General features: G+C 46.5%; 1 protein-coding gene across 6 annotated transcripts; it reads right to left on the bottom strand.

The window, feature by feature from the left end:
• Positions 1-27,976, bottom strand: LOC130909575 (SRC kinase signaling inhibitor 1-like). Of its 6 annotated transcripts, none has more exons than XM_057826225.1 (19): positions 27,811-27,976; positions 16,047-16,327; positions 11,456-11,482; positions 8,944-9,130; positions 8,728-8,857; positions 8,487-8,658; positions 6,303-7,093; positions 6,151-6,240; positions 6,048-6,088; positions 5,638-5,664; positions 5,093-5,250; positions 4,839-5,017; positions 4,642-4,772; positions 4,405-4,552; positions 3,268-3,508; positions 2,923-3,187; positions 2,505-2,629; positions 2,315-2,440; positions 1-1,337 (listed from the first exon to the last, which is right to left on the bottom strand). In XM_057826225.1, the coding sequence occupies exons 1-19, from the start codon at positions 27,830-27,832 to the stop codon at positions 1,200-1,202; spliced, it is 3,279 nt and encodes a 1,092-aa protein (XP_057682208.1). In that variant the 5' UTR covers positions 27,833-27,976; the 3' UTR covers positions 1-1,199. The 6 variants fall into 6 exon arrangements, with proteins under 6 accessions (XP_057682208.1, XP_057682211.1, XP_057682210.1 ...); XM_057826228.1 differs by having other exon boundaries at positions 2,505-2,626; XM_057826227.1 differs by having other exon boundaries at positions 3,268-3,505.
• Positions 27,977-28,000: the final 24 nt, after the last annotated feature.

Here is a 28,000-nt window from a genome sequence, read left to right as displayed (position 1 = left end):
CTTTAACTGGGATCAGCCGCGACGTCCATAACCCTATCCCTAACCTAAACCCCAATCTCCATGACAACGTCCATAACCCTAATCCCTAACCTAAACCCCAATCTCCGACATCGTCTTTTCCCGTGATAACATCAACATGGGACAGAAGAAGGACAGGGTTAACTGGAGGCCTCAGCTGACCGTGATCGATTTTGACTGGGATCAGACGCAACGACCACCCAAACCCCAGTCTCCGACCTCATCATTTCCCGTGATGTCATCAACGTGGGACGAATGAGAGGAAAGAGAAGGTTAACTTCAGGGCTGCTGCTGACCATGATCCATTTTGACTGGAATCGGACATAACGACGACCCTAACCCCTTATCCCAAACTTAAACCCCAACCTCCCACGTCGTCATTTCTCGTGATGTCATCACCATGGGACAAAAGACAAAAGGAGGGGGTTAACTTCAGGGCTGCCGTTAACTGTGATCCAATTTGACTGGGACGGACGCGACGACCACCCCTCAGCCCTAACCGAAACCCCAGTCTCCGACCTCATCATTTGCCGTGATGTCATCAACGTGGGACGCAAGAGAAGACCGAAGGGATCAACTCGAGGGCTGCCGCTGACAAGTCATCCATTTTGAATGGGATCAGACGTAACGATTCACCTAACCCCTTAGCCCCAACTGAAACCACAATCTCCAAACTCATTATTTGTCGTGATGTCATCAACGTGGGACGCAAGAGAAGACAGAGGGGATCAACTTGAGGGCTGCTGCTGATCATGATCCGTTTTGACTGAGATCAGACATAACAACTTCCCCAACCTAAACTCCAACCTCCGACATCGTCACCCCTCGTGATGTCATCAACATGGGACAAAAGAGTTGAAGGACAAGGTTAACCTTAGGGCTGCCGCTGACCGTGATCCATTTTAACTGTGATCGGACGCAACGACGACCCTAACCCCACATCCCTCTTCCAAACCCCAAAATCCAACGTTGTAATTTCCTGTGATGTCATCAACGTGAGGCAAAAGAGAAGAATGTAGGGGTGAACTTCAGGGCATCCGCTGACCATGATCCATTTTGACAAAGATCCGACGCGACGACGACCCTAATCCCTGACCAAATCATCCTTTGTGCTTTGTTAGGCGAGCGTCTCGTCAACACGATGATGACGAGAAGGAAGCGTTGACGATGGACGGCGTCTACTAGAAGTGGAAAACCTGCTGCTGTCCCCCCGGAAAGGCTTTGACGTCCTCTTTGGACTTACGTCCTCCTTGTTCTAAATGTTTGAGGCGGGCCGCCACCGTCGGACCTTTGACGGACGCCGGTGAACCACCGAGGATCTGCAGAAGTGGGACAAGCACAAACACAAAACACACCCTGAAGTGGGCAAGGGAATGGACGTCGGCACCATATTGGATGTGGAAAAGTGGACAAATTATTTTGCGGAGCAAGCGTTTTTAAGCAACACAAGGTAACTTTTCAACCTTTATAAAATATTTTCATAACATTTGTGATAATATGTCGACCGACCAATAGTTGAATGACACCTCTTTTATAACTTGACGCGGTCTGTATCGCTTTCATCAGCACTAATTAACTTTGAGGAGGGTGGCAGGGACCCTGCCACACAAAAAAACTGCTTTACTGCATATGTCACTCCCCCTTTCACTACTGACGGAAGTCGATGCGAATGCTTTCACACAAATTCTGCAAAGATGGCAGAGCAATAAAAGAGACAAAAAGTTTTGTCTGAGGAAATAAAAAAAGGCAGCTACTAGCTAACATTGACCCAGCTTTCACTTGACAACACCCCCTCGTCAATGCTGAGGAGTTCGAGTGGGGTGGGGGGGGGTTTATCTACACTAAGCCTAAACAATAGCATACGACGGTTGCTAACCGTTGTACGCTATTGTTTAGCCACAAATTGATTCATTACCTCATTACTATTCATCTTTCACACGGTTGCTGGAAACAGAAATGTTGTTTAATACATCTGTAGGCGACCGGGACATTGATTTTTGATCAATGATTTTACGACACTGTTCGGGTGTGCGCTGTTCCTCATGGAGAACACAGTCTTCCTTAAGGCAAAACACTGCCACTTTTGTCCACCGGCGTCGCTAAAATCGACCAAAACTGAAAAGTTACCAAGTGTTGTTTTAAGTAGCGTTGCACCTATACAGTACTAATATGACGTCATCGGTAACGGGGAGTACAGTACTAGGAAATACAAGCCGATGCTGCGCAATCTGTACTCTTCCAGATCTAATTTTGCCTTCACAAGAAGCCCTCACGGAATTCGCCTCAGCGTCGTTACCTCCTTGTCGTCAGCGTCCTGCGGGTCCGACATTGGCATGACGGGCGGCGTGGAAGCAGGGCGCGGCGCATCACAGGGGGTCCGCCTCAGCTTGGCCAGCGCTTTAGGCAGCTCGCCGTCCTCCATCTTTCAACAAGACAGAGACTGAGACGTCACTTATAAAAATGGAGGTTCGCGTGCAGGGACTCACCTTTGCGTTCTTGTTGTCGGTGTTGCGGTGGGCGACGAGCGCCGACGGGAAGCTGCGGCGAGGGGGTGGCGGAGGCGGAGACTTGGATGGCTTCTCCGTGCGGCATCGGGTCACGCCCACGTCTGCTACGGAACAAATGACGTGAGTCATTACCAGTGTTTTTAGTCTTACTTTAAAAAAGTAATTAAATACATTTACAAATTACTTCCAAAAAGTTATTGAGTTACCTGAATGTAAGAGTAATTAGTTACTTGGCAAAGTAAGTGCTGTTACTTTTAATGTTTTTGTTTTTATTTCCATTCCAAGTTAAAAACTTGTAGACCTTGAAGGTGATTAGACGCGAGACGATTGGACACGTAGCATCGACAATGGCGCTTTAAGAGTTGAACAAGTTTTCCAATCGGTACAACTGATCTACCTGCTCCTCGCTGTGAGGCCCCGCTCTCCATGCTGTTGAGCTTCTGCGCCGCCAGCTGCACTTTGCCCGGCGACGGCTCACCGGTACAGGGAGCAATTTGGGGTTTGGGGGGGACGGCGGGTTTGGCCACAGTCTTGGCGGCCAAGTCCAAGTCAGGCAGCGCCTTTAGTAGCTCTGCCTGCGTCTCCTCCAGCAGACGGTTGATGTCCTGAGCGCTGAACTGCGTCAGGCTCGCCCGCTTCTCCTCCCAGTCGCGCTCCGCCGCCTGAAACGCGCGCCTTCATTACTCTCGTTATTTGTATTTTTTCCGGCTCTTGCATAGAGGAGAACGTGGAAGCTGCTCACCAGCGTGACGTCAGCAGACACTAGCGTGTTAAGGCTTTTCTCAGCAGCCGCTCGACTCCTAAAGCTCAGCGGAGGCGTCTCTTCCGGCTCGGCGGCGCCAACCGACATCCATCCGTCGTCGCACGGGTTCTCCGTCAGACTGTCCATTAGGTTGTCTGTCAGGCTATCCGTCAAGCTGAGGGGGGAACTGGTCTGCGATTGGCCGGACACGTCTTCCAGCTCCTTCTCGCTGGCCTGTCTGCTTGAGCGCATATAAAGGGAAGGGGGAACGAAGAGGGTTTGGGAAAGCAGAAGGGAAAGGATGAGGGTATGGTTATGGGTATGAGCAAGGAAAAGGGGAAATGGAAATGGTAAGGGAAAGGGAATGGATGAGGAAAAGGGAAAGTGGAAGAAACAGAAAAGGGTGAAGGTATGGGGAAGGGAAAGGACAAATAAAAGGGAAGGGGAGGAACAGAGGAAACGCATAAGGAAAAAAATCAAAAGTAAAGGTTAGGAAATGGAAGGAGGGTAAAACGGAACAAAGGGTAAGGGAAAGGACAAATAAAAGGGAAATGGTAAGGAAAAGGAAAAAAGGTTGAGGGAGAGGGTGGGAAAGGGGAAGGTAAGGGGAAGGGAAGAGATAAATGAAAGAGTAAGGAGAAAGGAGATGTAAGGAAGAGAAGAGAAAGAATGAGTGAGGGGGAGAGAAAGGGTAAAAGGAAGAAAGAGGGAAAGGTTATGGATAAGGGAAAGTGAAAGAAAAGGTAAGGGTAGGGGTTAGGGAATAGGAAAGTGCGGGAAACAGGAAAAGAGTGAAGGTATGGGAAAAGGAATGGATTAAATAAAAGGGAAGCAAAGGGAAAGAGGAAAAGCGTAAGGAAAAAGTAAATGAAAAAGTAAGGGTTAAGAAATGGACATAGGGTAAGAGGGAAGAAAGGAAAAGCAAAAAAGGGTGAGGGAGAGAGAAAGGGTAAGGGAAATGGAAAGGAAACCCGGAACGAACCAAAAAATGAAATAAGGTACAGTGTAAGGGTATGTGTAAGCGTTAGGAAAAGGGTAAGGAAACGGAAATGGTAAGGGATATGGAAGGGGGATAGAAAGAGTGTGAGAGAGCAAGGGAAGGGTAAGAAAGAGATGGAGGGAAAGTGCTGCCCATACTTCCGAAGTGTGCTGAGCGAGTGTCGGATGTTATCGCATCGTTGCAGCAACGCATCCAGACGATGAGGCTCTTCCTTCAGGAACTTCACGGCCTCCACCTCCACGCGCAAAACCACGCGCATCTTGCTCTGAAGACCCGGGAACTGACCTGGATACCCACCGGGAGAACAGGACAAGGAATAAGACAGGATGTTTGAAGTCGACCGAATGGCCCACAACTTTGCTCAGCGTACTCACTCTTGAGGCTAGCCAGAGTGTCGGCCAACGATTTGAGTTCTTCACTTTTCAGCTGAAGGTCTCGTTGGCTCGCGGCCGGGGTTGCTGTGCTCGATTTCAACCGAAGATCCTCTACCCAAGCTTCCAGTTCGCTAGACGGCAGAGGTTAAAGGTCAACGTGGCAGGAAAGGCAACTCGGAAGTGCCTCGTGTACTGACTGGAGTTTTTGCACCAGCGCTTCCTGCTGCTTGAGGTACTTGAGGCGCTCCTCCTCCACTAGGAGGCGCTGTCGTTGCAGAGGATCTTCTTGCGTTCGCGCCGTCGCCTCCAGCGTCAGCACGCTAAGCTCCGCTTCCGTCTGCCTCAGCAGCGCCAGCACCGAATCCTGATTCTCCAGCTGAGTGGCACGTAAGCAACGACACGTCAGCAGGAACACGCGCGTACGCTAAGCGTGGTTTTCCCTCTCGCTCACCTGCATGTCGCGTAGTTGCGAGAGTTGCGTACGCAGCGCGTTGGTGCTCTGCTGTAAGCCCAACAGTTGGCGCCGCATCTGCCCGCGTGACACGCTCGGCGGCCGGTCGGAGGACGGGGGCGGCGGCATCAGCGCCAGTGGGCCAGAGGGAGTCGCGGCTGCAGCCAAAATGTTAGCATCGTTTGCTAAATGCCACATTGTTCAGCATCCGCACGCACGCTAGCACATATACCAACAGGTGTCCGAACTATAGCCATTGGCCCAACTGCGGCCGAGTTTTGATTGACCCAGTCGTTATTACCCAATTCCAATCCTCTGTTGAACAAATCAAAGTGTCATCCTTTGATTTTGAAAGTTTGGACAACCCTGACAGACACGCATAGTCATAGATGCCAAAATGCCAAAAACAGAAACCCATGCACAAAAAGGAACGCACTACAAGTACACACGTACAGAAAACCAAATAAACATGCTAAAACACATGCTAACACACACGCGCCCTCACACAAACAACATCTGTCGCTAGCCAAACAATTGACGTGTACCTTTTCTGTTTTTTTTAGCAGGTCCAGCTAGAACAAGAAGCATGAGCGGCAGTTACATGCTAGCAGCGGTTAGCGTAGTGCCGGGGGGGGGGGCAAATGGCGCCACACCTTAGCATTTAAAAGCTAGTAGTTGGCTAATGCATATTGTGCCCTAACACAAACAACTGTCGCTAGCCAAACGATTGACATTTGCCTTTTCAGTTTTTTTATTTTTTTATTTTTCATTTTTTTAGCAGGTCCAGCAAGAACAAGAAGCATTAGCGGCAGTTTCATGCTAGCAGTGGTTAGCGTGGGGTCAATGGCGCCACACCTTAGCATATAAAAGCTGGTAGTAGCCGCTTGCATATTAGAGCAGTTTGAAGCTACAAGCTGGCGATATTACATGCTCACCGTACTGTCGCGGTACTTACGTTCGGTTCCCGAGCCATCGCTGGCCGACTCCATTTTATCCCTGCGGGGAGACGTAAACGCAATTTGCGGAGGAGAGACGGGAAGGAGGAATGCGTGACTTACGGGCTGTTGTCATCGGGCGCTCTGCTGAGGACTCGCTGCAAAAGTCCCGTCAGGCTAGCGATCTGCTTCTCCATCACCTCCATGCGCTCTCTTGACAACCGCACATGGTCGTTAGCGCAGGAGTCTGCGGATACGGACGGTCTTAACCTCACCTGGTTTCCGTCTCGTCCGCTCGGAGCCCGTCCGCTCCCGCCGCCGCTGCTGCCATCAGGCACAGCTGTTCTGAAGTCAGCCCCCTAGCCCTGGGACCATCTCCGGCCAGGCACACCGAGTCGCGGCGTCGCTCGCCTCTAGCGGGGGAGCCGCGGGACGGCAGTGTGCCCCCATAGGTGTCGCGCATGTCAGGAATCTTCTGTGGCGAGGAGGGCGGCGGCACGCGCAGCCCGACGGCCAACATAGATGCCGCGTAAGCATCGTTGTAAAGGCCGCCGCCCGCTCGGTAGAGGCCGCCGCCCTCCATTAGTGAGCACACCGTCCCGCCCGCTCCCCCTCGCCGATACAAGGAGCCGTACGGGTCGCTCCGACTGGGGAGCGGCGAGTGCGGCGCCCCGGCAAGCCCCGAGCGGGACTCCGGGCCCAGAGAGTAGGGGTCGGCGTAAACGCCGCCCCCGCCCCTCTCGTCGGCACGCAGGAGGACCACGCCGCGGGCCCCGCCCGCCTCGTCGTCCGGCTTCACGTCGCGCCGTTCCAAGATGGCGCTGGAGGAGGCGCCGAAAAGAGGCTGCTGTAAAGGGGGCGAGTGATGTGCCAGCAACATGCCTTGGTGGTGGGGCGGAGGCCCGGCGTACGACGAGGGACGGACCCCACCCCCGCCGTAGAGGAGGCGCGTCCGTGATGGCGAGCCCTGCGGCGAAGATGAGGCCGGGCAATGCTGCGAGGACGCCGGGGCTGTGCCCAGGCGCCGGCTGGGGGGTGAGTCCTGGGGGGCGTATACCATCTCTCGCTGGAGGGATGGAGGGAGGATGCGAGGGAGGAAGGAATGAAAGGATGGAGGGAAGAAGGAAGGAAGAAATGAGAGGAGGGCGGATGCAAAGGAGGAAAAAGAACAGAATGGGAAGAGGGAGGGAGGAAGGAAGGGTAGTATGGATCATGGGAGAGAGGGAGCACAGAATAAGAAGAGGGAGGAAGGAAGGAAGGAAGGAAGGAAGGAAGGAAGGAAGGAAGGAAGGAAGGAAGGAAGGAAGTGGGGATGGGAGGAGGAAGGAAGGGAGTGGGGATGAATGGAGGAAGGAAGAGAGGCAGGAAGGGATGAAAAGAGGGAGGGAGGAAGGAAGTAAGGAAGGTTAGAGGTGGAAGAAAGACGGGCAGAATGGGATAAGAAGAGGGAGGGAGAAAGGAAGAAAGGACGGAATCAAGGAATGACAGGAGGGAGGACGCAAGGGAGGGAGGGAGAAAGAATGAGAGGAAGGAGGAAGGGAGCGAAGTAGGGATCGAGGAAGTGAGGATGAATGGGAAGAAGGAAGGGAGTGGGGAGAGATACCGGATGGAAGGGAAGACGTAATGAAGGAATGAGGAGCGACGACACAAAGGAGGAAGAAAACATTGAGAAGAAGGAGGAAGGAAGGGAAGTAGGGGAGAAAGGGAGGACGGGAGTGGGGATGGATAGAGGAAGGAAGAGAGGCAGGAAGGGATGAGAGGAGGGAGGAAGGTTAGAGAGGGGAAGGAATGAATGGAGGTAGCGAGGGAAGAAAGGATTAGGGAATGAGAGAAAGGAAGGACAAAAATGAAAGAATGAAAGGAGGGAGGACACAACGGAGAGAAGAAGGAAGGAATGTAGGGATTGAGGTAGGGACAGCGGGAGGAAGGAATGGGAAGAGTGGATGGAGGAAGGAGAAGAGAGGAAGGAAGGAATGAGTGGATGGAGGAAGGAAGGGAGTAGGGATGGATGGAGGATGGAAGGTTAGAGAGGGGAAGGAATGAATTGAGGGAGGGAAGGAGTGAAGAAGAAAGGAAGAGGGAATGAGAGGAAGGACGAAAGGAAGGATTGAAAAGACGGAGGACGCAAGAGAGAGAGGAAGGAAGGAATATAGGGATCGAGGGAGGGACATCGGGAGGAATGGGAAGAGGGAGGAAGGAAGGAATGAGAGGATGGAGAAAGGAAGGGAGTAGTGATGGATGGAGGAAGGAAGAGAGGCAGGAAGGGATGAGAAGTGGGAGGGAGGACGGAATAAGTTGAAGGTGGAAAGTATCAGGGAAGCAAAGGGAGGAAGAAAGGAATCAAGGGAAGCAAGCAAGGAAGGTAGGTCTTGGTCTAAGTCTTAGTCCCAAAATGGTCTTATTGTCAGTCTCAGTCACAATTTCAAGTATGAGACATCTCGCAGCCGGCCGGCACTCACCCTGAGGTCCCCGTTGGCCATGTGCGAGTTTCGGGGTCCCGGGTAGGTTCCGTAGACCGGCTCCTTACAGTAGATCTTGATGACGCAGCGGTCGCGCACGTCTCGCGGGTCCTCCAGCTCGTAGAAGACGTTGCGGCTCTCGTCTTTGATCAGCAGAGCCGTGCTGGGAGACCTGAGGGGCCCGAAAACCTCGAATAGCGCCCATCGTCAACCTTCCCTCGCTGCTGCGCACTTGGGTTACCTGAGCGTCGCCATAGTGAGCCTCTGAGGGAACATGTGCACGATGAGCGCTCGCAGAGTGTCCAGGCTGCTCAGCTCGTGAGTCAAGTGCACGCGCCGCGTCTCCTCGCCCAGCTGCAGGAACAGCATACCTGCTCGCAAAGCCACGGAAAAAAGGAAAGTCCAAGGCCAAATCGAGACACTACAGAAGAAGACAATGTGAGTGCGTTTTTTGGACCTGGCGCGTGAAGTTTGGCTTGGCTGGCAGAGGAGCGAGAGAGCGGGAGACTCTGGCGTAGGCGGTTCATGCGGCTGAAGCCCGCCGGAACGTCGCGCTCCGACATGGCGTCCGGATGTTCGGCCGACAAAAAAGGAGCTCGGCCCGACCGCGTCGGACTCGGCCCGCTGGCGCGAGGCGTCCGACTCTGCCGTCGCCATTAAACACACATCCAACAAAACAGACTTTCTGTTAGTCCGGCACAACAGCAAGCAAACTCTCACAAATAGCAACTTTTGGATGAAAAATATTCCATTTTGACTAGTGACACCCGCTACTAGTCGCAGAATCACCATTGCAAGTCCAATACAATGGACCTCCATTATTGCAACATTGGACCTGACCACAAGTAGTAAATATTTGCCAAAAACTTGGTACTCATTGAATTTTAGCACACCCCCACAAAGCACCAATTTTCCATGATTTCGGTTCCCATAATCATCAAAACATGATTCCAAGAAAAACAAAACAAAACAAAGGTCACAGCTTCATGTCTCCTTTGCCGCCAAAAGCCTGAAGCCAGTGAAAAGAGGAAAAGCAGCGGCGCCGGCCGGCATTCGCCATCCGCTCCGACTGGGGAATTGGGATTTCCCGTATCTGCCGGCGAGCAGCCGTAGGAGCGGAAAATCTTCAAATCCTCCGACCGGCTCGCCGGGACCGAAGGGTCTGGGTCGAGACAAAAGTCTTTGAAAAGGACGCCCGCTATCGTCACTACAATGACGTGAACGAGCGCCGGCAAAAGCTGACGCTCGTGCTCACGGATGGAAAATGCAGACATTGTTCCCGCTCTTCTGCACAGACGTTACCATGACAACAGCGGTCAACGTGCCTTACCGTCGAGCACAATGTAGGACTAATGGGACATCAGGTCCTGTCAAGTCATACATCTTCACATCAGACTGATTCCTCAGCGAATATTGAAAAGGTTTTTTTAATTTTTCCACATCAAAATTTGAAGTGCAGTCCCACGTTTTGCCACAACAAAGTGGTTGGCAGCAATGAGCTGAAGGAGAGCTTTTCTCGTAGGCACCGTCTAAGTCTTTGCATTATTCTAAGACACTTAATATAATCAACCAGGGAATAGTATTGTTTCTCGTATTTACTGTTTGACTGTTTGAATTACTGTACCACAGTCAATGTGAAATAAATAGTACTTATACCATAGTTTAGAGAAAATAAGCATAATATAGGGCGTAAAGATACATGACGCCTTCTTATCGCGGAAGCCCAACGTGTGCGTCATGCAAATTACTGAGGAAAACTGACGCTGACAAGCCCACGTCTGCACCACCAACTCTTGCTGTCAGTTCTCCCGGACAGTCCAGAACAAATGGCGGGACGCCTTGTCTCAGCACAAGGAAAATCTGAGACCGCCTGATATCCAACTGATAACACGACTGACAAAACTCCAAGAGCCCCTTTGACGCTGAGGTGGCAAAATCCACAACTCTCGTTGCCCTGACAACAGTAACTCCGGAATCCTCCTGTCCAAACCACAAACAGACAATAATTCTAAACACACCCTTCTTCCTACCCACAGCCCGCCCCGCGAGAGCTTCCAAAACACTGAATGTTTAACTAATCGTTGCCATTTTTCTCAGGAACCTTTTAAGTGACATGTGATATGATGACCTTGACTCCCCGCCTGAGTCTATTTTCTGTTTGCCTTACTGTTTGATCGCTGTCGACCTGAATAAATTGTCAACTTGTGCTTCAAAGCCTTTTTCCAGCTTTCAAAATGGAGCCAGTACAAGGGGTTAAGAATAAGGTGAACGCACGGGAGTTTGGCCTTTTGGCTGGGATGTTGGATCCCGCTGGCCTTCCGGCATTCTGGCTAAAATGTCAGATTCCTTCACAGTTCATGAAGACATGACGCGTGATTCAAAAACTAAAAGTCCGGCTGATAAATCGGGCATATATATGGACTTTTCTTAACATCGGCTGATATATAGCATAGCAGGATAGCTGTTATGTTCACTGTATGGATGATGAGCTTTTTTTATAAAGGTGGACCGATATATTGGCCAGCCGATATATCGGGCCAATAAATGGATTTTTCAACATCAGCCGATATATAGCCAATAGATTAAGATAACGTCTCTCCACTGTTCGGGTGATGATCTTTGTTAATTGTGATTTTGCACCACCTAGTGACCAGTGTTGCAAAATAAAGCAGAAGAAAAATTTAACGACCTATTTCATCTTGGTTATTTGTGACCTTGCACCACCTAGTGGCCAGTGTAACAAAATGAAGAAGCAGACTGAGCTTGGGGGGAAAAAAAGTATATCGGCCTCAAGTGTCTGTTTCCAAAATCAGCGTTAGACATAGGCAATTGGTTGAATTTTTTTTTTTAAATCTTATTGGCATCCGCCTTTGAAAAACCCATATCGGTCGACCTCTACCAAAAAATGTCTTAAACTCCTTGCCAAAATAAGAAAAATAATCATCAAAATGAAAGTGGTAAATGCTGACCTTGAAGCTCCAATAGTTAGCTTGTTGCTGAGGAACAAAGAGAACAAAGTCAACATTAGTAATGAAGGTCAAAGGTTATAGATCACTTTTGTGTGCTATTTCGTGTAAATTTTATGTTTGATGTATATCACAAAAATACCCCTTGAAGATCATTTCATACCTATCTGACATTTTGTCAGATACACTCCTGGCACCCCTGCAATTCTGTCACATAATGCTCAATTTCTCCCAGAAAGTGATTGCAATTACAAATGCTTTGGTAGTAATAGCTTCATATATTTTGCTTGCAATGAAAAAATGAAATCATTATCATTTTACACAAAACTCCAAAAATTGTCCGGACAAAAGTATTGGCACCCTCAGCCTAATACTTGGTAGCACAACCTTTAGACAAAATAACTGCAAACAACCGCTTGCAGTATCCATCATTGTGTTTCTTACAATGCTCTGCTGGAATTTTAGAACGTTCTTCTTTGGCCAACTGCTCCAGGTCTCGGAGATTTGAAGGGTGCCATTTTCAGATCTCTCCACAGGTGTTCTGTGGGGTTCAGGTCTGGACTCATTGCTGGCCACCTGAGAAGTCGCCAGTGCTTTCTCTCCAACTATTTTCTAGTGCTTTTTGAAGTGTGTTTTGGTTCTTTGTCCTGCTGGAAGACCCATGACCTCTGAGAGAGATCCAGCTTTCTCACACTGGGCCCTACATTATGCTGCAAAATTTGTTGGTAGTCTTCAGACTTCATAATGCCATGCACACGGTCAAGCAGTCCAGTGCAAGAGGTAGCAAAGCAACCCTAAAACATCAGGGAACCTCCGCCATGTTTGACTGTGGGGACCGTGTTCTTTTCTTTGAAGGCCTCGTTTTTTTCCCTGCAAACTCTATGTTTATGTCTTTTCCCAAAAAGCTCTACTTTTGTCTCATCTAACCAGAGAGCATTCTTCCAAAACGTTTTTGGCTTTCTCGGGTAAGTTTTGGCAAACTCTAGCTTGGCTTTTTTATGTCTCTCGGTCAGAAGTGGGGTCTTCCTGGGTATCCTACGATAGAGTCCCGTTTCATTCAGATGCATCGCCAATGGATAGTACGGGTTGACACTGTTGTTTCCTCGGACTGCGGGACAGCTTGAACTTGTTTGGATGTTAGTCGAGGTTCTTTACCCCCATCCGCGCAATCTTTCGTTGAAATCTTGTCAATTTTTCTTTTCCGTCCATATCCAGGGAGGTTAGCCACAGTGCCATAGGCTTTACACTCATAGATGACACTGCGCACGGTAGACACAGGAACATTCAGGTCTTTGGAAATGGACTTGTAGCCTTGAGATTGCCCGTGCTTCCTCACAATTTTGCCTCTCAAGTCCTCAGACAGTTGTTTGGCCTTTTTTCTTTTGTCTATGCTCAATGTGGTACACACAAGGACACAGGACAGAGGTTGTGTCAACTTCAATCCATTTTAACTGGCTTCAAGTGTAATTTAGTTATTGCCACCACCTGTTATGTGCCACAGGTAAGTAAAAGGTGCTGTTAATTAGACAAATTAGAGTAGTATCACATGATTTTTCAAAAGGTGACAATACTTTTGTCCGGCCCATTTTTGGATTTTTGTGTAATATGATAATGATTGAATTTTTTATCCATTCTCTTTTGTGTTTTTTCATTGCAAGCAAAATAAATGAAGATATTACTACCAAAGCATTTGTAATTGCAATCATTTTCCGTGAGAAATTGAGCATTATCCGACAGAATTGCAGGGGTGCCAATACTTTTGGCCAGCAGTTTAGGTAAGAAAGATGCCAGTTGAGTTGAGTTTGAGATCGGGTGACAATCGTGACACGCCGAACTCCAAAATGGCGTCACTCGTAACGTGAAAAACTTCAAAATCTGTTCACTTGTAACCTGAAGAACTCTAAAATCTGGTCACTCGTAACACGAAAAAGTCAGGTCACTTGTATCTCAAAGCGCAGAGTTGGAGTGTTTCTGAGCAAATCAATCAATCGAATTATACGTTAACAGCGCACACCTCAGGATAATCACTCAGTATAAACGTTAGCGACCAATGTCACACACAATGTCAGGTGGTAAATGCTTCAATTCCTTCTTTTTGGTCCACGGCAGGAAGTGACATCATCACCAGCCGGGTTCCACCGACACACCGGTAGCCATCTTTGTACACACCCATCGTCTTCCTCTGCGGCCAAGCGTCCGTGTGCGAACATGACGTCAACCTGGCCGCACGCGGGAACGTCGTCAACCTGCACGACGGCAGGAACGAGCGGAGACGGTTACCGTGGTAATGCAGCATCCCTCTTCCTCTCTCGTCCTCTTCCTCTCGCGCCATTTTTTTTTTTTTTTTGGCGCGCCGGTGGATGCAGCGGAGTTTCTCCCGGTCGCTACGGCGGCAGTGGCGGAGGAGGCGCCTCGGAGGCGATCCGCATCCTGCTCGCCCCCCTCCCGCGTCTTTCTCCCTCTCTCTCAGATGCTCTCCGCCGTCTGTCACTGTCTCTCGCCCCTGAGTAAAGCTCCGCCCCCCTGCGGCCCCGCCGCCTGCCTCATTGACGTCAATCACGTATCTCTGATCGCGTACGGCGTCTTCTCAGAACACCTATTAAGTCATTCCGGTCACTTAACTCATTGTCTGCCATTAGCAGTGATGGACGTACAATTATGGTTGTCAAAAGTGTGGAAAAGTATTAAAGTATCCATACATCGTTGCGTTTCGTCTATTAGGAGAAAGCAGTGAGCAAGAAGGGTTTAAGGGGGGACAGTAAGGAAAAAAGGGTAGAGCGAAGAGAAGAACAAACAACAAGAAATACATTAAACGCCTACACTAACCATGAATATGTTGGTGCTATCGTTAGCTAATTGTATTTCCGGTGGACACCATGTAGGGGCCTGATGACCGAGGAAAAAGAGGACAGGTGGGGGTGGTGTGGATCGTACACAAATCAGCAATGTAAGGTGTAGAACCCAGTGTTATGTGAATCACCTGTAAGTGTGGATATGTTGACATCCTATTTATTGCTGCCTGATCGCTAATCCTGGCACCTACAGTATAGTTTCTCCACTTCTGTGTTTCCAATTGCACCCAGTCATGTGTGATTCCCATTAGACATGTGATAGTCCTGCAGACAAGTGGAAATGCTGTGTGGGGGCCGCCCCAGGGCCAAGGCTGCTCCCCCAGCCAGTCATGGGGGTGAGCTCGCGCGTCCGATTCCTCCTCCCACAGCTCCGGCAAGGGGGCCACTGCCATCCCCCCGGGACCCAGGATGGTATCCGCGCCCTCACTAACCGGCATCAGGGAAGGGACTAGGAGACGCGCCACCGGCCCCCATAACCTTTTTTTGGGAGGTTGGGGGGGAGTCACATACCAGTATCACCTCACAGGATTGATGTAACATGTATCAACAGTATCTTCCGTATCATTAATATGACGTATAATACATGTTTTTGGATAGTTACTTTAAGATCTAGGGGGTGTTTAGAGGTACTTAAAGGGTAAATTCTGATTCACTCAGAAATTCGTGTTACGTCGCCAGCATAGGAACGGAACTCGTTCGTAACCTGGGGACTGCCTGTATCTCTTAGGCTAGGTTCATACTGCAGGTCTTAATGCTGGAATCCAATTTTTTCGTGTTTTCCCGACTCGAGTGAGGCATTAACTTGTTGGGCTGAATGGGACAAGTCGCATAGAAGTGGACCATTTCGGTCTGAATGGGACAAGTCGCATAGAAGTGGACCATTTCACATCCGATCTGGGTCACTTTCGTAGGTGGTTTAAATCCAATCTGGGCCACATTTTCCCAGAATGTGGCGGTGGTCTGAACTGTCAAGTCTCTCAAATCGGACTTCGTATAGCAAAGAGCGAGAGCATCGATGTAGCTGTTCATTAGCGTTAGAGCCTAGCTTTTACTACGCAGGAGGCGAGTTTGACAACAGTCATAAAAAAATAAAAAAAAACAATGAAGATACGCCTGATATTGCTTGGTTTCCTACTGTGCGCCAAATGAGCAATATTTCAGTATTTCTTACATGGCCGAGTTGGGGCAAACTGAAACACACACATAAGGCTTATGTGTGCGTCATGCACTCACAGTGCATAGTTATTTGTTTTGATGCTTGTGTGTATGCGGGTCAGTTTCCTCAGCTTGTGTCTGACTGCAAATTAGTGTGCATGTGTAATACTTGAACGGGCTCCATGGACAAAGGCAGTCTCAACGGGCACGCCAAAAAAACAGTTATGACAAAAAATCCGAATTGTGCATTCAGACCTGCAGTATGAACCCAGCCTAAGACCCCACTTCCCTTGCTCGACTGGTTGTTACCGGCAGAAAATTTTTCATTTGTACCGCCCCCGCCCCACACATCAGACAATCATCTTGAAGGGCCCACGAGAGCGTGGAGGGACCCACGAATAATCATCCTCTAGGATCCCCACACACCTCGGGAGGCCCGTTTTTAGTTATTGCCCCCGGTTCCTGTTCACATTTGTTCCGCCACTGATGTAAGGTGATGTAAATTGAGCCATCAAGGGGTTAAAAGATTAGCAACTTTAGCTAAATTTCAAGCGGAAAGCTGCTAGCTAGCGCCGACTGTGGCGTACCTGTCGTCCTCGAGCGGCGCCCCCTAGCGACAGGCTGCCCGGGCTGCCGTCCATCTTGTTACGCGCGACGGCGCCGTCGGCTTTGTGGATGCTGTCCAGGGCCTCCAGGCTCTTGGCCTGGATGGCAGCGCGCCGCCTCTCCGGCGACGGGGACGCCGGCGACCCCCCATTGGAAGCGCCGTCCACGAAGCGCCGGGATCCGCCGCCGGCCAGCGTGCGGTAATCCCGCTGGAACTCGGCGTCGCTGGCGGAGATCATCGGATTCTTTCTTTTCTCTCGACCTGGGAGAACGAGAGATGTGCCGTTAGGGCGCGCCGTCATTCGCTCCCGCTTCAAATGGATTGGACGTCTAGCGCCATCACTGGCAGGCATTGAATAGGTAATAGCTTCGACATTCATAAAATAATCGGTTAAGATAGCTATGACTTAATTTTAACGTAAGTACATTGAGTTTGATGGGAATGTTGCCCCTACCAACATGGCCGCCCTGAAGCCACGTCGGTAGGTCTCTTTTCATGCTTCCGCTAGCAATTGAAATGAGGCCATGTTGGTAGGGGCCATGAAACGTATTTTCATGCTTATGCCATCAATTTTAATGACTTTATCACGAGTGACTGATGGGAATGTTGCCTCTACCAACATGGCCGCCCTGAGGCCATGTTGGTAGGGGCGGTGAAAGCTCTCTTCATGCTTTCGCCAGCAAATGAAATTAGTTTTCACTAGTAGATGTCCAATTTATCCAAATTTTTAAGGATTTTATCCGTTCATTCGCTGCCATCCTCCCGCTTTAAATGGATTGGACATCCTGTACTGGCAAGTGCAAATAAAATCTTTAAAAATTTGGATAAGAAATAAGCTACTTATGACTTTATGTGAATGTCAATGCATTGACTTTGATGGGAACATTGGTATATCTATTGATGCTAATGGTATCAATTTCAATGAGTTCATCACGATTGACTGAGGAAAAGTTGCCCTTACCAACATGGCCTCAGGGCGGCCATGTTGGTAGGGGCGGCGAAAGTTTAAAAACTGGATAAGAAATAAGCTACTTATGACTTAATGTGAATGTCAATGCATTGACTTTAATGGGAACATTGCCCCTACCAACATGGCCGCTCTGAGGCCATGTTGGTAGGGATGTAATGTCTATTCGTGCTTATGCCATCAATTTCAATGGGTTTATCACGAGTGACTGATGGGAATTTTGCCCCTACCAACGTTGACTCAGGGGTATCCATGTGAAGCTCTTTTCATGCTTCGGCCAGCAGTTGGAATGAGTTTGTCACTAGTAGACGTCCAAATTCATTTAAAGCGGAAGGGTGTCAGTGAATGAACGACTGCCACCCTTCCGCTTCAAATGGATTGGACGTCCAGTACTGTCAAATGCAAATAAAATCTTTGAAAAATTGGATTAGAAATAAGCTACTTATGACTTAATGTGAAAGTTTATTCGTGCTTATGCCATCAATTTCAATAAGTTCATCACGAGTGACTGATGGGAATGTTGCCCCTACCAACATGGCCTCAGGGCGTCCATGTTGGTGAGGGCGACGAAATGTTTTAAAATTTGGGAAAAGAAATAAGCTACCTTTGACTTAATGTGAATGTCAATGCATTGATTTTGATAGGAACATCGCCCCTACCAACATGGCCGCTCTGAGGCCATGTTGGTCGGGGCCATGAAATGTGTTTTCATGCTTATGCTGTCAATTTCAATGAGTTTATCTCGAGTGACTGATGGGAATGTTGCCTCTACCAACATGGCCTCAGGGTGGCCATGTTGGTAGGGGCAGTGAAAGCTCTTTTCATGCTTCTGCCAGCAGTTGGAATGAGTTTGTCACAAGTAAACGTCCAAATTCATTGAAGCGGAAGGGTGGCAATGATTGAACGTCTGCTCATTTGCCCCCAGTCCTCCCACTTCAAATGGATTGGAAATCCAGTGCTGTCTAAGGCAAATAAAATATTTTGAAAACTGGAAAAGAAATAAACTACTTATGACTTAATGTGAATGTCAATGCATTGAGTTTGATGGGAACATAGCCCCTACCAACATGTTCTCAGGGCGGCCATGTTGGTAGGGGCAGCGAAAGCTCTTTTCATGCTTCTGCCAGCAATTGAAATAAGTTTGTCACTAGTAGATGTTCACTTCATTTAAAGCGGAAGGGTGGCAGCGAATGAACGTTCGTTCATTCGCTGCCATCCCTTCCGCTTCAAATGAAAAGCGCCATGGCGATTGCCCGACGGCTACACTTGCGGCAGGGTGGTTGCACGAAACCACCCTGCCGCAACTTGAGTGCGCACACTTAAGTCACTGAACCATGTCAGGTCAAAAGCCGCCCATTAGGCAGTGCGAAGGTCATTATTTATTCAAGTGGACTCCAATTCCTGACTGTACTTTACATTTTTTCTGCTTTTTCTCATCTTTGTAGATAAAAACGGGTATAACTATATTCCAGCTTTGAGCATCATCTTACCTTTCTGTTTGACCTTCCCTCACCCAACCACTCTCCCTTCACGCCCACAAACGGGGCCTCCAAACAAATGTTCCCGGGGTGATTTCGTCTCACTTACAGGTCACTTCCTATTGTTTTTGGGGCATTCCAGTGTCACTTCCTGTACATTTTGAATCATTTCCTATTGATTGTAAAACATTTTTGGGTCACTTCCTGTTGATTTTGGGGCATTCCCATGTCACTTCTTGGAAAAGTTTAATCATTTCCTCTCGATTGTAGGGCATTTTTGGGTCACTTCCTGTTCTATGGACACTTCCTGCACATTTTAAATCGTTGACTATTGATTTTTGGCTTAGACTTCATAATGATATTGACGGGTCACATCCATCATACACTGCGCCACGCTTTCAAGTAGGGGGCCTGCCCACATCAAGAGGAGTCATTCTCAAACACATGCACACAGCGATCTAACGCCGGATTTAGGTTGAAAAAGTATGAAAGCTGTACCGCATACAAACAGGACGGATTGTCTCAGGAGTGATTTGTTCAAGGATTCAAGGTAATTATATTTTTCGTACCATGCATGCATTTTGAAACGTTGTGAAAAAAATCAATGGGAGAAATTAGCCGCTAAAGCACTGGCGTCATAGTTTGCAGTATTTACTAGGGGTGCAACGGTTCAGTTAGTCCACGGTTTGGTTTGAACCTCGGTTCTGGGATCACAGTTTCGGTTCGGTTTTGGTTTGCATTTTGCTTTTTTTTTTTTTTTTTAAACTGCCTTTATTTTGCTTTTAAAAAATGAAATAAACACTTAAAATGTAAACATTTTCGACTGTTAAAATGCCTCTTAGCTCTTTGGTTAGTGTAGTGACTGACTACTGAAATAGACACACAGTAGTAAAAAAGTTACTTGGCAAAGTAACTAGTGATACCTTTCATGTTTTGTTTTTTCATTAAAAAAAAAAAAAAAAAATAACAAACCCAAAAACATAGTAACCTTTGCTATGTTTGGAGGTCATTTAATGTTGTCAATCAACCGTTAAAGTTGATAAAATTGCTCCCGTTTTTGCATTAGTTCCCTTCTGTCTACTTTCGACATGGGAAAATTTTCAAACCGTTTCATCCTTTAAAGATAGACTCAAGTCAAGATTTTGTCGATTTAGGAGTATTTTAGATAAAAAGTTGCTTAGGTTCGCTCGTAAGGTTTACTACAACAGAGCCTTTCTGAGAAGTTTACTGCTCTAAAATGGCGGCTGTTTACTAACTCTACCGAGTCTGTCATTTCGCATGTAGTTCTATATATGCATGAGATATCTAGGCGTAGATTGTATGCTGTCAGCTAAGTCAGGAAATATTGGAGCCACCTAGCCTAGCATCGCGTTTACTACAGCGTCTCAACAAACACTCTTCCCTCTCCGTGTCTCTGACTTTTCTCGCGTCATTCAACCAACGTATTAACGAACATTGTCTCGTTGCAGAAACGGTGACCAAATCCGAACGGATTAAAAAAAAAAAAAAAAATGCACGAAAAATGTGCAGATTTTGAACGTAACGTATGGCGTACACATTTCAAAATGAATGCTCACTTGTACAAATTACGACGAGACCGTACAACTTGACACATATGAATTCTAGTGGACCGTCACAGTTAGGTAGTAGCACTCTGTAGCACGGGACATCCAACTTCCAATTATCAGTGGTCAGGGCGAAACAATGTGCTTTAGCAAAATCATCTTCGATGGCTTTGCGTGCCATTTCATAAATGTTGGGGATTACGTTGTTGGGAACAATGTAACGCGGGTCAAGCGTTGCAAAAAAATTAACGAAGCCCGCCATGTGTTTTCACTGGTGTCATCTTCGGGGTTGTCCTACCCTGAGAAAGTGATATCTGTGGGTGATGCCGGCTGAGGTGCCGGAGTCATGATATAAAAGTGTTGCCATTAGCCTTTTGGAACAAGCACTGAGCAATGCTTGCAATTTTTTTTTTCTTCAATATTTTCTTTCCCTAGTCCACGGGGAAACCAAAATGTTGCAACACCGCAGATTTGAAAAAAGCCGGTGCTTCTTCAAAATTCGGTCTCTCCACTCCTCCGCTCGCCATAGCTATTTGTTTTCTTTCTTGTTTCACTTTCACTTCGTTCGTAAGCGAGAGAGGGCGTTACTCGGTTTCTATTACACAGGTGTTTGACAGCGATCGGACATTTACTTGCGGGGCGGGAATTTCTCCACAGCGGTGCTTCACGTCACACACAGGCACAGAGAGCTCGATCAATTCATTCCACAAGCGTTCGGAATACATTAATTGCAAAACCGAAAAGCCGCGGTTCATAAAGGCGTATTGAACCGTACAGGGCGAACCGTACGGTTCGGCTTTGAACCGCAAACCGTTGAACCGCTAGTATTTACATGAAATAAATGCTAACTGCGTGTTTTTTTTTTTTTTTTGTTTGTTTTTTGTTTTTTTTGTTTTTTTTGCTTTTAACCAAGAATCGAGACCGGTTCGCATCCATATCTATCAAGAATTCAGGGATTTAAGCATTGATTCACAAGAATTTTCAACGCAAAAAGCTCTTTGTTGTATTAAGGGGGCTGCCACATTTGCTAACAGATTAGCATCACATTTGACATATTTACGTAAAATAAATGCTAACTGCCCATTTTTTTGTTCTTGGTTTAACCAAAAATCGACACTGCTTTACGTCCATATCTATAAAGAATTCAGGGATTTAAGCATTTAGTCACAAGAATTTCAACATAAAAAGCTCTTTGTTGTGGTAAGACTAAAAGACTAGCAGTACATTCGACATATTTACATAAAATAAATGCTAACTGCCCTTTTTTTTGCTTTTAACCAAGAATCGAGACTGTTTTATGTCAATATCATTATGAAGTCTGTTTTAGGGTATTTCCGTGTCGCTGCTAGCCCTTCTACTTCAAATAAATTGGACGTCTACTAAGCTCATTTCAGTTCGCGGCAGAAGTATGATTGCAAAACACAACGGGAATAGTTGCATTGTAAAAAATCCTTATACATCTTGATTTTTTTGTTTCCCCAAAAATGATTTAGAAAAATAATTAAATGCATATTTCCACACGATCCCGTGAAAATAATGCGATAAAGCCCAATTTCTGATCACGCAATGGGATCGGGGACATACCTAGCCGAAAAGTTGCCTTCATTCCATTGAGTCTGTCCTGCTTTTCCAGGACACAACTTGTTCTCGAGACTTAAAAAAACAGACACATAGCAGCAGACGCAGTGACGGACGCGCGCGGGCCGCCGTCTTGATTGATGTTTGATGTTCTTTGGCGACGAGCGCAAAGCCCGAGCGACCGCTCCGCTCGTATTTCACTTCCACTCGAGGCCAAACGTCCCCCGGGGAAGCGCGTGCGTGTTAGCGGCGGGCGTGACCGACGCCATTACTTCAATTTTATGTCCGGACGTGGTCGCGCTAATGTTGCGGCGTCCTTCAACTCCGTGGAAAGCGGAAAGACAACACGCTGCAGTTTAACAGTCTCAGTTTGGATGATTTTTTTGTTTTGTTTTAGGGCTGTCAAACCATTAAAATTTTTAATCGAGTTAATTACAGCTTAAAAATGAATAGTAATTCATCGCAATTCAAACCATCTCTAAAATATGCCATATTTTTCAGTCAATTATTGTTGGAATGGAAAGATAAGACGCAAGACTGATATATACATTCAACATACTGGACATAAGTACTGTATTTGTTTATTATAACTTATTATATTATTATATTCTGTTAAAGCGATCCATGGATAGAAAGACCTGTAGTTCTTAAAAGATAAATGTTAGTACAAGTTATAGACATTTTCTATTAAAACCCCTCTTAATGTTTTCGTTTTAATAAAATTTGTAAAATTTTCAATCAAAAAATAAACTAGTAGCTCGCCATTGTTTATGTCAATAATTACACAATGCTCAGAGTGCATAAAATCAGTCGCATCCAAACGCCAGCAGAGGGCAAAAAAACATAAGTAACAAGTTCACATGACACTGTGCTGTCATTTTAATCTGTTTGAGCGGGGCATGTGCATTAATTGCGTCAAATATTTTAACGTGATTAATTTAAAAAATTAATTACCACCCGTTAACGCGATAATTTTGACAGCCTTGTTTTCTTTTGAAGCAAAAGCTGCCATTGACGCTAGCAGCGAATGAACAAATGTTTTTTTCGGATCAGGTACAGGTCACTTTCTGTTGATTTTGCACCACTTCAACATGATTTTGGGGCATTTCAATGTCACTTCCTGTACATTTTGAATCATTTCCTATTGATTCTAGAGCATTTTGGGGACTCTTCCTATTCATTGGACACTTCCTGTACATTTTAAATCCTTTACGATTGACTTTAGGGCCTTTCCGGGTCACTTCCTGTTGATTTCCAGGCATGGACAGATAATTATATGGGTCTTTTCATTTTACTATTAGGGTCTTTGCGTTGCAAATACAAAGTAGTAAAAAAAAATGTTGTTTTTTTTTTATGGGATTTCTTCGGCGCACAGCGACCGGAATTTTCACGCGATGCAGGGACTTTTTCGGACGACCCCGGAAATGTTTTCCTTCGCCCGTAAACGCCGATTGTCACCGATTTTTCAACAACAACAACAACAACAAAACTTTGCAAAATGTATGTACTCCAACAATTTTTGACTAAATCACATAATTTGAACATCAAAAATTCCAGGACGAGAAGTTGTTTACAGAATTTGGAAAAAAGTTTACGGTTCCCCGGAAATTTGACCAAAACTTTCCCATTCATTTTTAAAGGGATAAAACGTTCAAATTTCCCATTCACTTCCAATGGAATTGACATTGTATTGAAGCCATTGATCGGCATTTTTGTTGAATCTATTGATGCCAATATACTTGGACTCCATTGACGCATATGTATGTCGATGCCATTGACGGCCATGGACGTCCAAAATTCCCACTCATTTTCAGTGGCAAAAAAAAAAAAACAAATGTTCCCAAATCAACAGGAAATAAACAGATATCAAAAGGACGGGTCCCCTAAATGTCCCCGATTCCATTGACGTATATGGAAGTCGATGCCAATGACGGCCCATTCATTTCCAATGGCATTAACATTGTTTTGAGGCCAAAGTAGACAGTTGCCATTGACGATTGCCATTGTATATCAATTCTATTGATGCCACTATACTTGGATTCCATTGACGCATATGGATGTCGATCCTATTGACGGCCATGGATCTTCAAATTTCCCATTCATTTTCAATAGCATTTACTTTGTCTAATGCCATTGACGACCATGTTTGTTGATTCTATTGATGTCAATGTACTTGGATTCCATTGACACAAATGTAAGTCGATGCTATTCACGGCCACGGACGTCCAAATTTCCCATTCATTTTCAGTGACGGAAAAACAAATGTCCCCAAATCAACAGGAAATGAACAGATATCAAAAAGACGTGTCCTCCAAATGACCTGATATGACTAGGAACCGCCCCCCAAATGTCCCCAAATGACCTGATATGACCAGGACACGCCCCCCAAATGTCCCCAAACGACCTGTTATGACCAGGCCACGCTCCCCATATGTCCCCAAATGACCTGATATGACCAGGACACGTCCCCCAAATGTCACCAAATCAACAGGAAGTTACCTGATATTGTCCCCGAAATGTCCCATAACCAACCTGTGCTGGGCCAAGATATACATCTCCACACAGCAAAAGCTCAGAGTAATTTCTCCAAAAATTGCAGCTTCTAGTTTTGTGTTGATTTTGGCCTCTTTGTCATGATTTTGCGTCATTCCAAGGTCAATCCATGTCCATTTAAGATCATTTCATATTGATTTTTGGGTCACTTCCCATTCATTGAACACTTCCTGTTGATTTTGGGGCACTTGTAGGTCTTTTCATGAACATTTTAGGTCACTTCCTGTTAATTTTGGGACATTTTGCAGGTCACTTCCTTGTTAATTCATTAGCCACCATTGACGCATCCATCCAATTCATTTGAAGTAGCATTTGTTCATTCGCTGCCGTCCTCCCGCTTCAAACGGATTGGAAGTCTACTAGTGATAAACTCCGAGCAGAAGGATGATTGGACAGCACACGATTGGACAGCATCACGTGGCGCCTCGACACGTGCCCGATTTGCGAATATTCTCCCTCCTTCCTCGCCGCATGCTTAATCCTCTCTGGCGGAGAATGAAGCGTTTCTATCTCTCGCTCCACTTTTGCGCTTCTTCTTCTGCACTATCTGAGCACCGCACTCCAGCCCCCAGCGAGTCCCCCCACCCCTCCAGCGCAGACTTCCCGCCTTTTACGATGTCGCAGTGTTCCCGCCCGCCTGCCGCACTTCCCCAAAAGAGGACGAGACGCTCGCTTCCCGCGTCAGCAGATCGCTGTCTGGATGCCATAGACAAAGACAATTCATTAAAAAACAAATGGATCAAAAGTAACATCAAAATGAAGAAAGTAGCAAAAATTATTAATTGAATAAATAATTAATAATGGACGCGCGCCCCCATTTTCAGCCACGTGATGTCCCCAACTTTCCCACCAGAGACGACGCGACCGTCCTTCAAGTGAGAGACAGTGAGAACCAAAAGTGGTATTTGCCATGTGGCAAAATGGATTTTGCCATGTGGCATTTTTTTTGCCATGCGGCATTTTTTTTTTTTTTTTTGGTCATGTGGCAAAATGGATTTTGCGATGTGGCATTTTTTTACCATGTGCCAAAATACATTTGGTCCCCAACTTCTCCACCAGAGACGATGCGACCGTCCTTCAAGTCAGAGACAGCGAGAACCAAAAGTCCTATTTGCCATATGGCAAAATGGATTTTGCCATGTGACAATTTTTTGCCATGTGGCAAAATGGATTTTGTCATGTGGCATTTTTTTGCCACGTGTCAAAATGGATATTGCCATGTGCCAAAATCCATTAAGCCACATGGTAAAGAAAAAATGCATTTCTTTACCATGTGCCAAAATCCATTTGGCCACATGTTAAAGAAAAAATGGCACACAGCAAAATCCATTTTGCCACATGGCAAAAAAATGCCACATGGCAAAATCCATTTTGCCACATGGCAAACACCACTTGAAAAAATTCCACATGGCAACATCCATTTTACCACATGGCAAATACCACTTAAAAAATGCCACATGGCAAAATCCATTATGCCACATGGCAAAAAAATGGGCAATGGCAAAAAAAATAATGCGACATGGAAAAAAATAAATGCCACATGGGGAAAAAAATGCCACATGGCAAAGTCCATTTTGCCACATGGCAAAAAAATACCACACGGCAATATCCATTTTGCCACATGGCAAATACCACTTATTTAATTTAATTTTATTCAATTTGTGCCGGACACTGCTGGAACAAGATCCGGCACCTTTTGATTTTGGCTTCCCTGTGTTCCGGGACTTATTTGAGCAGATCCGGCACCTCTCGTGTATAGAAAATAATAACAATATAAAAACGTTTTTAAAAAATGTATCAAATAAAATAATAATATGCATAAATTCAGTTACAGGACAATCCCTGAGAATTGCATGTTGTTTATAAAAATTTGAAGTCATTTGAAAGAGTCGGAGATTTGTTGATGCACTGATAAGCTGGACCAACAAATCACGCCCCTGACATTAAATTATATATATTTTTTTCATCTTGGGAGCAAGCAGCCAGGATTTCACCATGCCAAAAAGACAGTTGCATTTACTGTCTTCTTTCAAAAAGTAGGACGATAGTTCAAAACGAGCCAGAAAAGCAACAACCGGCGGTGAGGGCAGCTGCAGCGATCATGCTAACGGGCGGGACTGGTTGCAGCAGGAGGCTAGCGCCACAGGCGCTAGCCAGGTTCAGCCAGCCAAGCCAGAGCAGGTGGCTGCTAACGTGGCAGCAGGTGGTCAGGTTCAGCAACACCCGAAGTGGGGGCCCGCTACAGCGCCAACAGTCGGCCAGGTGGACCATCAACAGCCGGAGCAACAGGCCAGTACCCTTATGGGAAATTCGTGTTTGGGCTACACAATTTGTAAGGCGGTGGGAACTTTGGGGCCAGAGAAAACGGGGGATGAAACTCGCAAAAGAATGTGTTTGTGTTATTCATTGTAATCTCAGGTTTTTTTTTTTTTTTTTTATGTTTTACAAGTTAGACCTGTTGAGAAACTAATTGCTGACCATGTACTGTCCCACTTGTGGTTATGTGGGCAATTGCCTGCGCTGGGCACAGTGTAGCCTAAATAATTGTAAATTGTTGTCATAACAATTATACCATGGATATTATCTAAAATTGAGGCTTGTAAGTCCCACAGCTTGGCAAGTGGGCATTTGCGTGTTGTTTTCTGCGTATGTTCCGGGACCTGTGCCCGTCTCGTCATCCCTGCGCTGTCATATGTACTGTGCGTTCTGGCACCTTATGATTTACAAATTAAGCACAATTAGTGCCAATACAATCAGTAGTACCAAAAGTACCAGTAGCACCATTAGTACTAATAAAGTCAATATGTACAGAAATTGGAGTATTTGTAGAGTGACAATAGTACCAATGGGACAAGATAGTACTGTTATTTGCTACAACACTATACACTTAGTGCTAATACTAATGATTGGTACCAAAAGTACCTGTAGCATCATTAGTGCTAATAACGTCAATAATACCAATACGTACAGAAATAGACGTATTAGTAAAGCGACAAGAGTACCAATGGTACAAGATACGAGTTATTGTTGATTGGTACCAAAAGCCAGTAGCAGCAATGATACTAATAATAGCAATGAGGCCAATAAGTACAGAAATAGCAGTATTAGTATTATGTCAAGAGTACCAATGGCACAAGATAGTGTTATTGGCACCAGTTCAATATGATCAGTAGCACCATTAGAACTATAGTGCCATTATCACTGATTAGGCCAATTTTATCATGAGTATTAATCATGTTAAAAGTAGGTCTGCCCCAAATAATGAATCCCCAATAATCATCTAGGACTACAGAAATCAGGAGTTTGTTGTTTGCTTGATTTTTTTTAAGTCATCAAAATGATGGATTGATTTGATCGCTGCCAGCCTTCAGTTCAAACGAATTGGACATCCATCGCCGTCAATGGCAGCCCGTGAGTTCACAATCCCCGAAATAGTAGCAAAGTATCCATTTAGACAACTGGTAACCTGCGCTGGCGCGGTCACGTGAACGTCGCCGTGCCGTGTTGCGGCGGCGCCCCCCGACTCCGGAGCAAAGGAAACGCGCGTGCACGGGCGGGAAAGTGCACGGAGAGACAAAGTTAAGACTACCTGCGACTACATGCCTGGGAAGGACGAGTTGCCCATGCCGAGTCCGTCGCCGCTTCCTCACATGGTCGTCGCGTCGCGGTCGTCCGCCCGCCCGCCGTCGCGTCGTGCGATGCGGCAGCAGAGGATGGGAGCCGACGCTGGATAAAGTCCTCTTTTTTGATGGTGGAGGAGGAGGAAAGGAGAGCAGAGAAGAGGAGGGGAGTG

This window comes from Corythoichthys intestinalis, chromosome 21 (genome assembly GCF_030265065.1).
Source record: "Corythoichthys intestinalis isolate RoL2023-P3 chromosome 21, ASM3026506v1, whole genome shotgun sequence".
Lineage (NCBI taxonomy): Eukaryota > Metazoa > Chordata > Actinopteri > Syngnathiformes > Syngnathidae > Corythoichthys > Corythoichthys intestinalis.
This window is presented reverse-complemented; position numbering and strand designations above follow the sequence as displayed.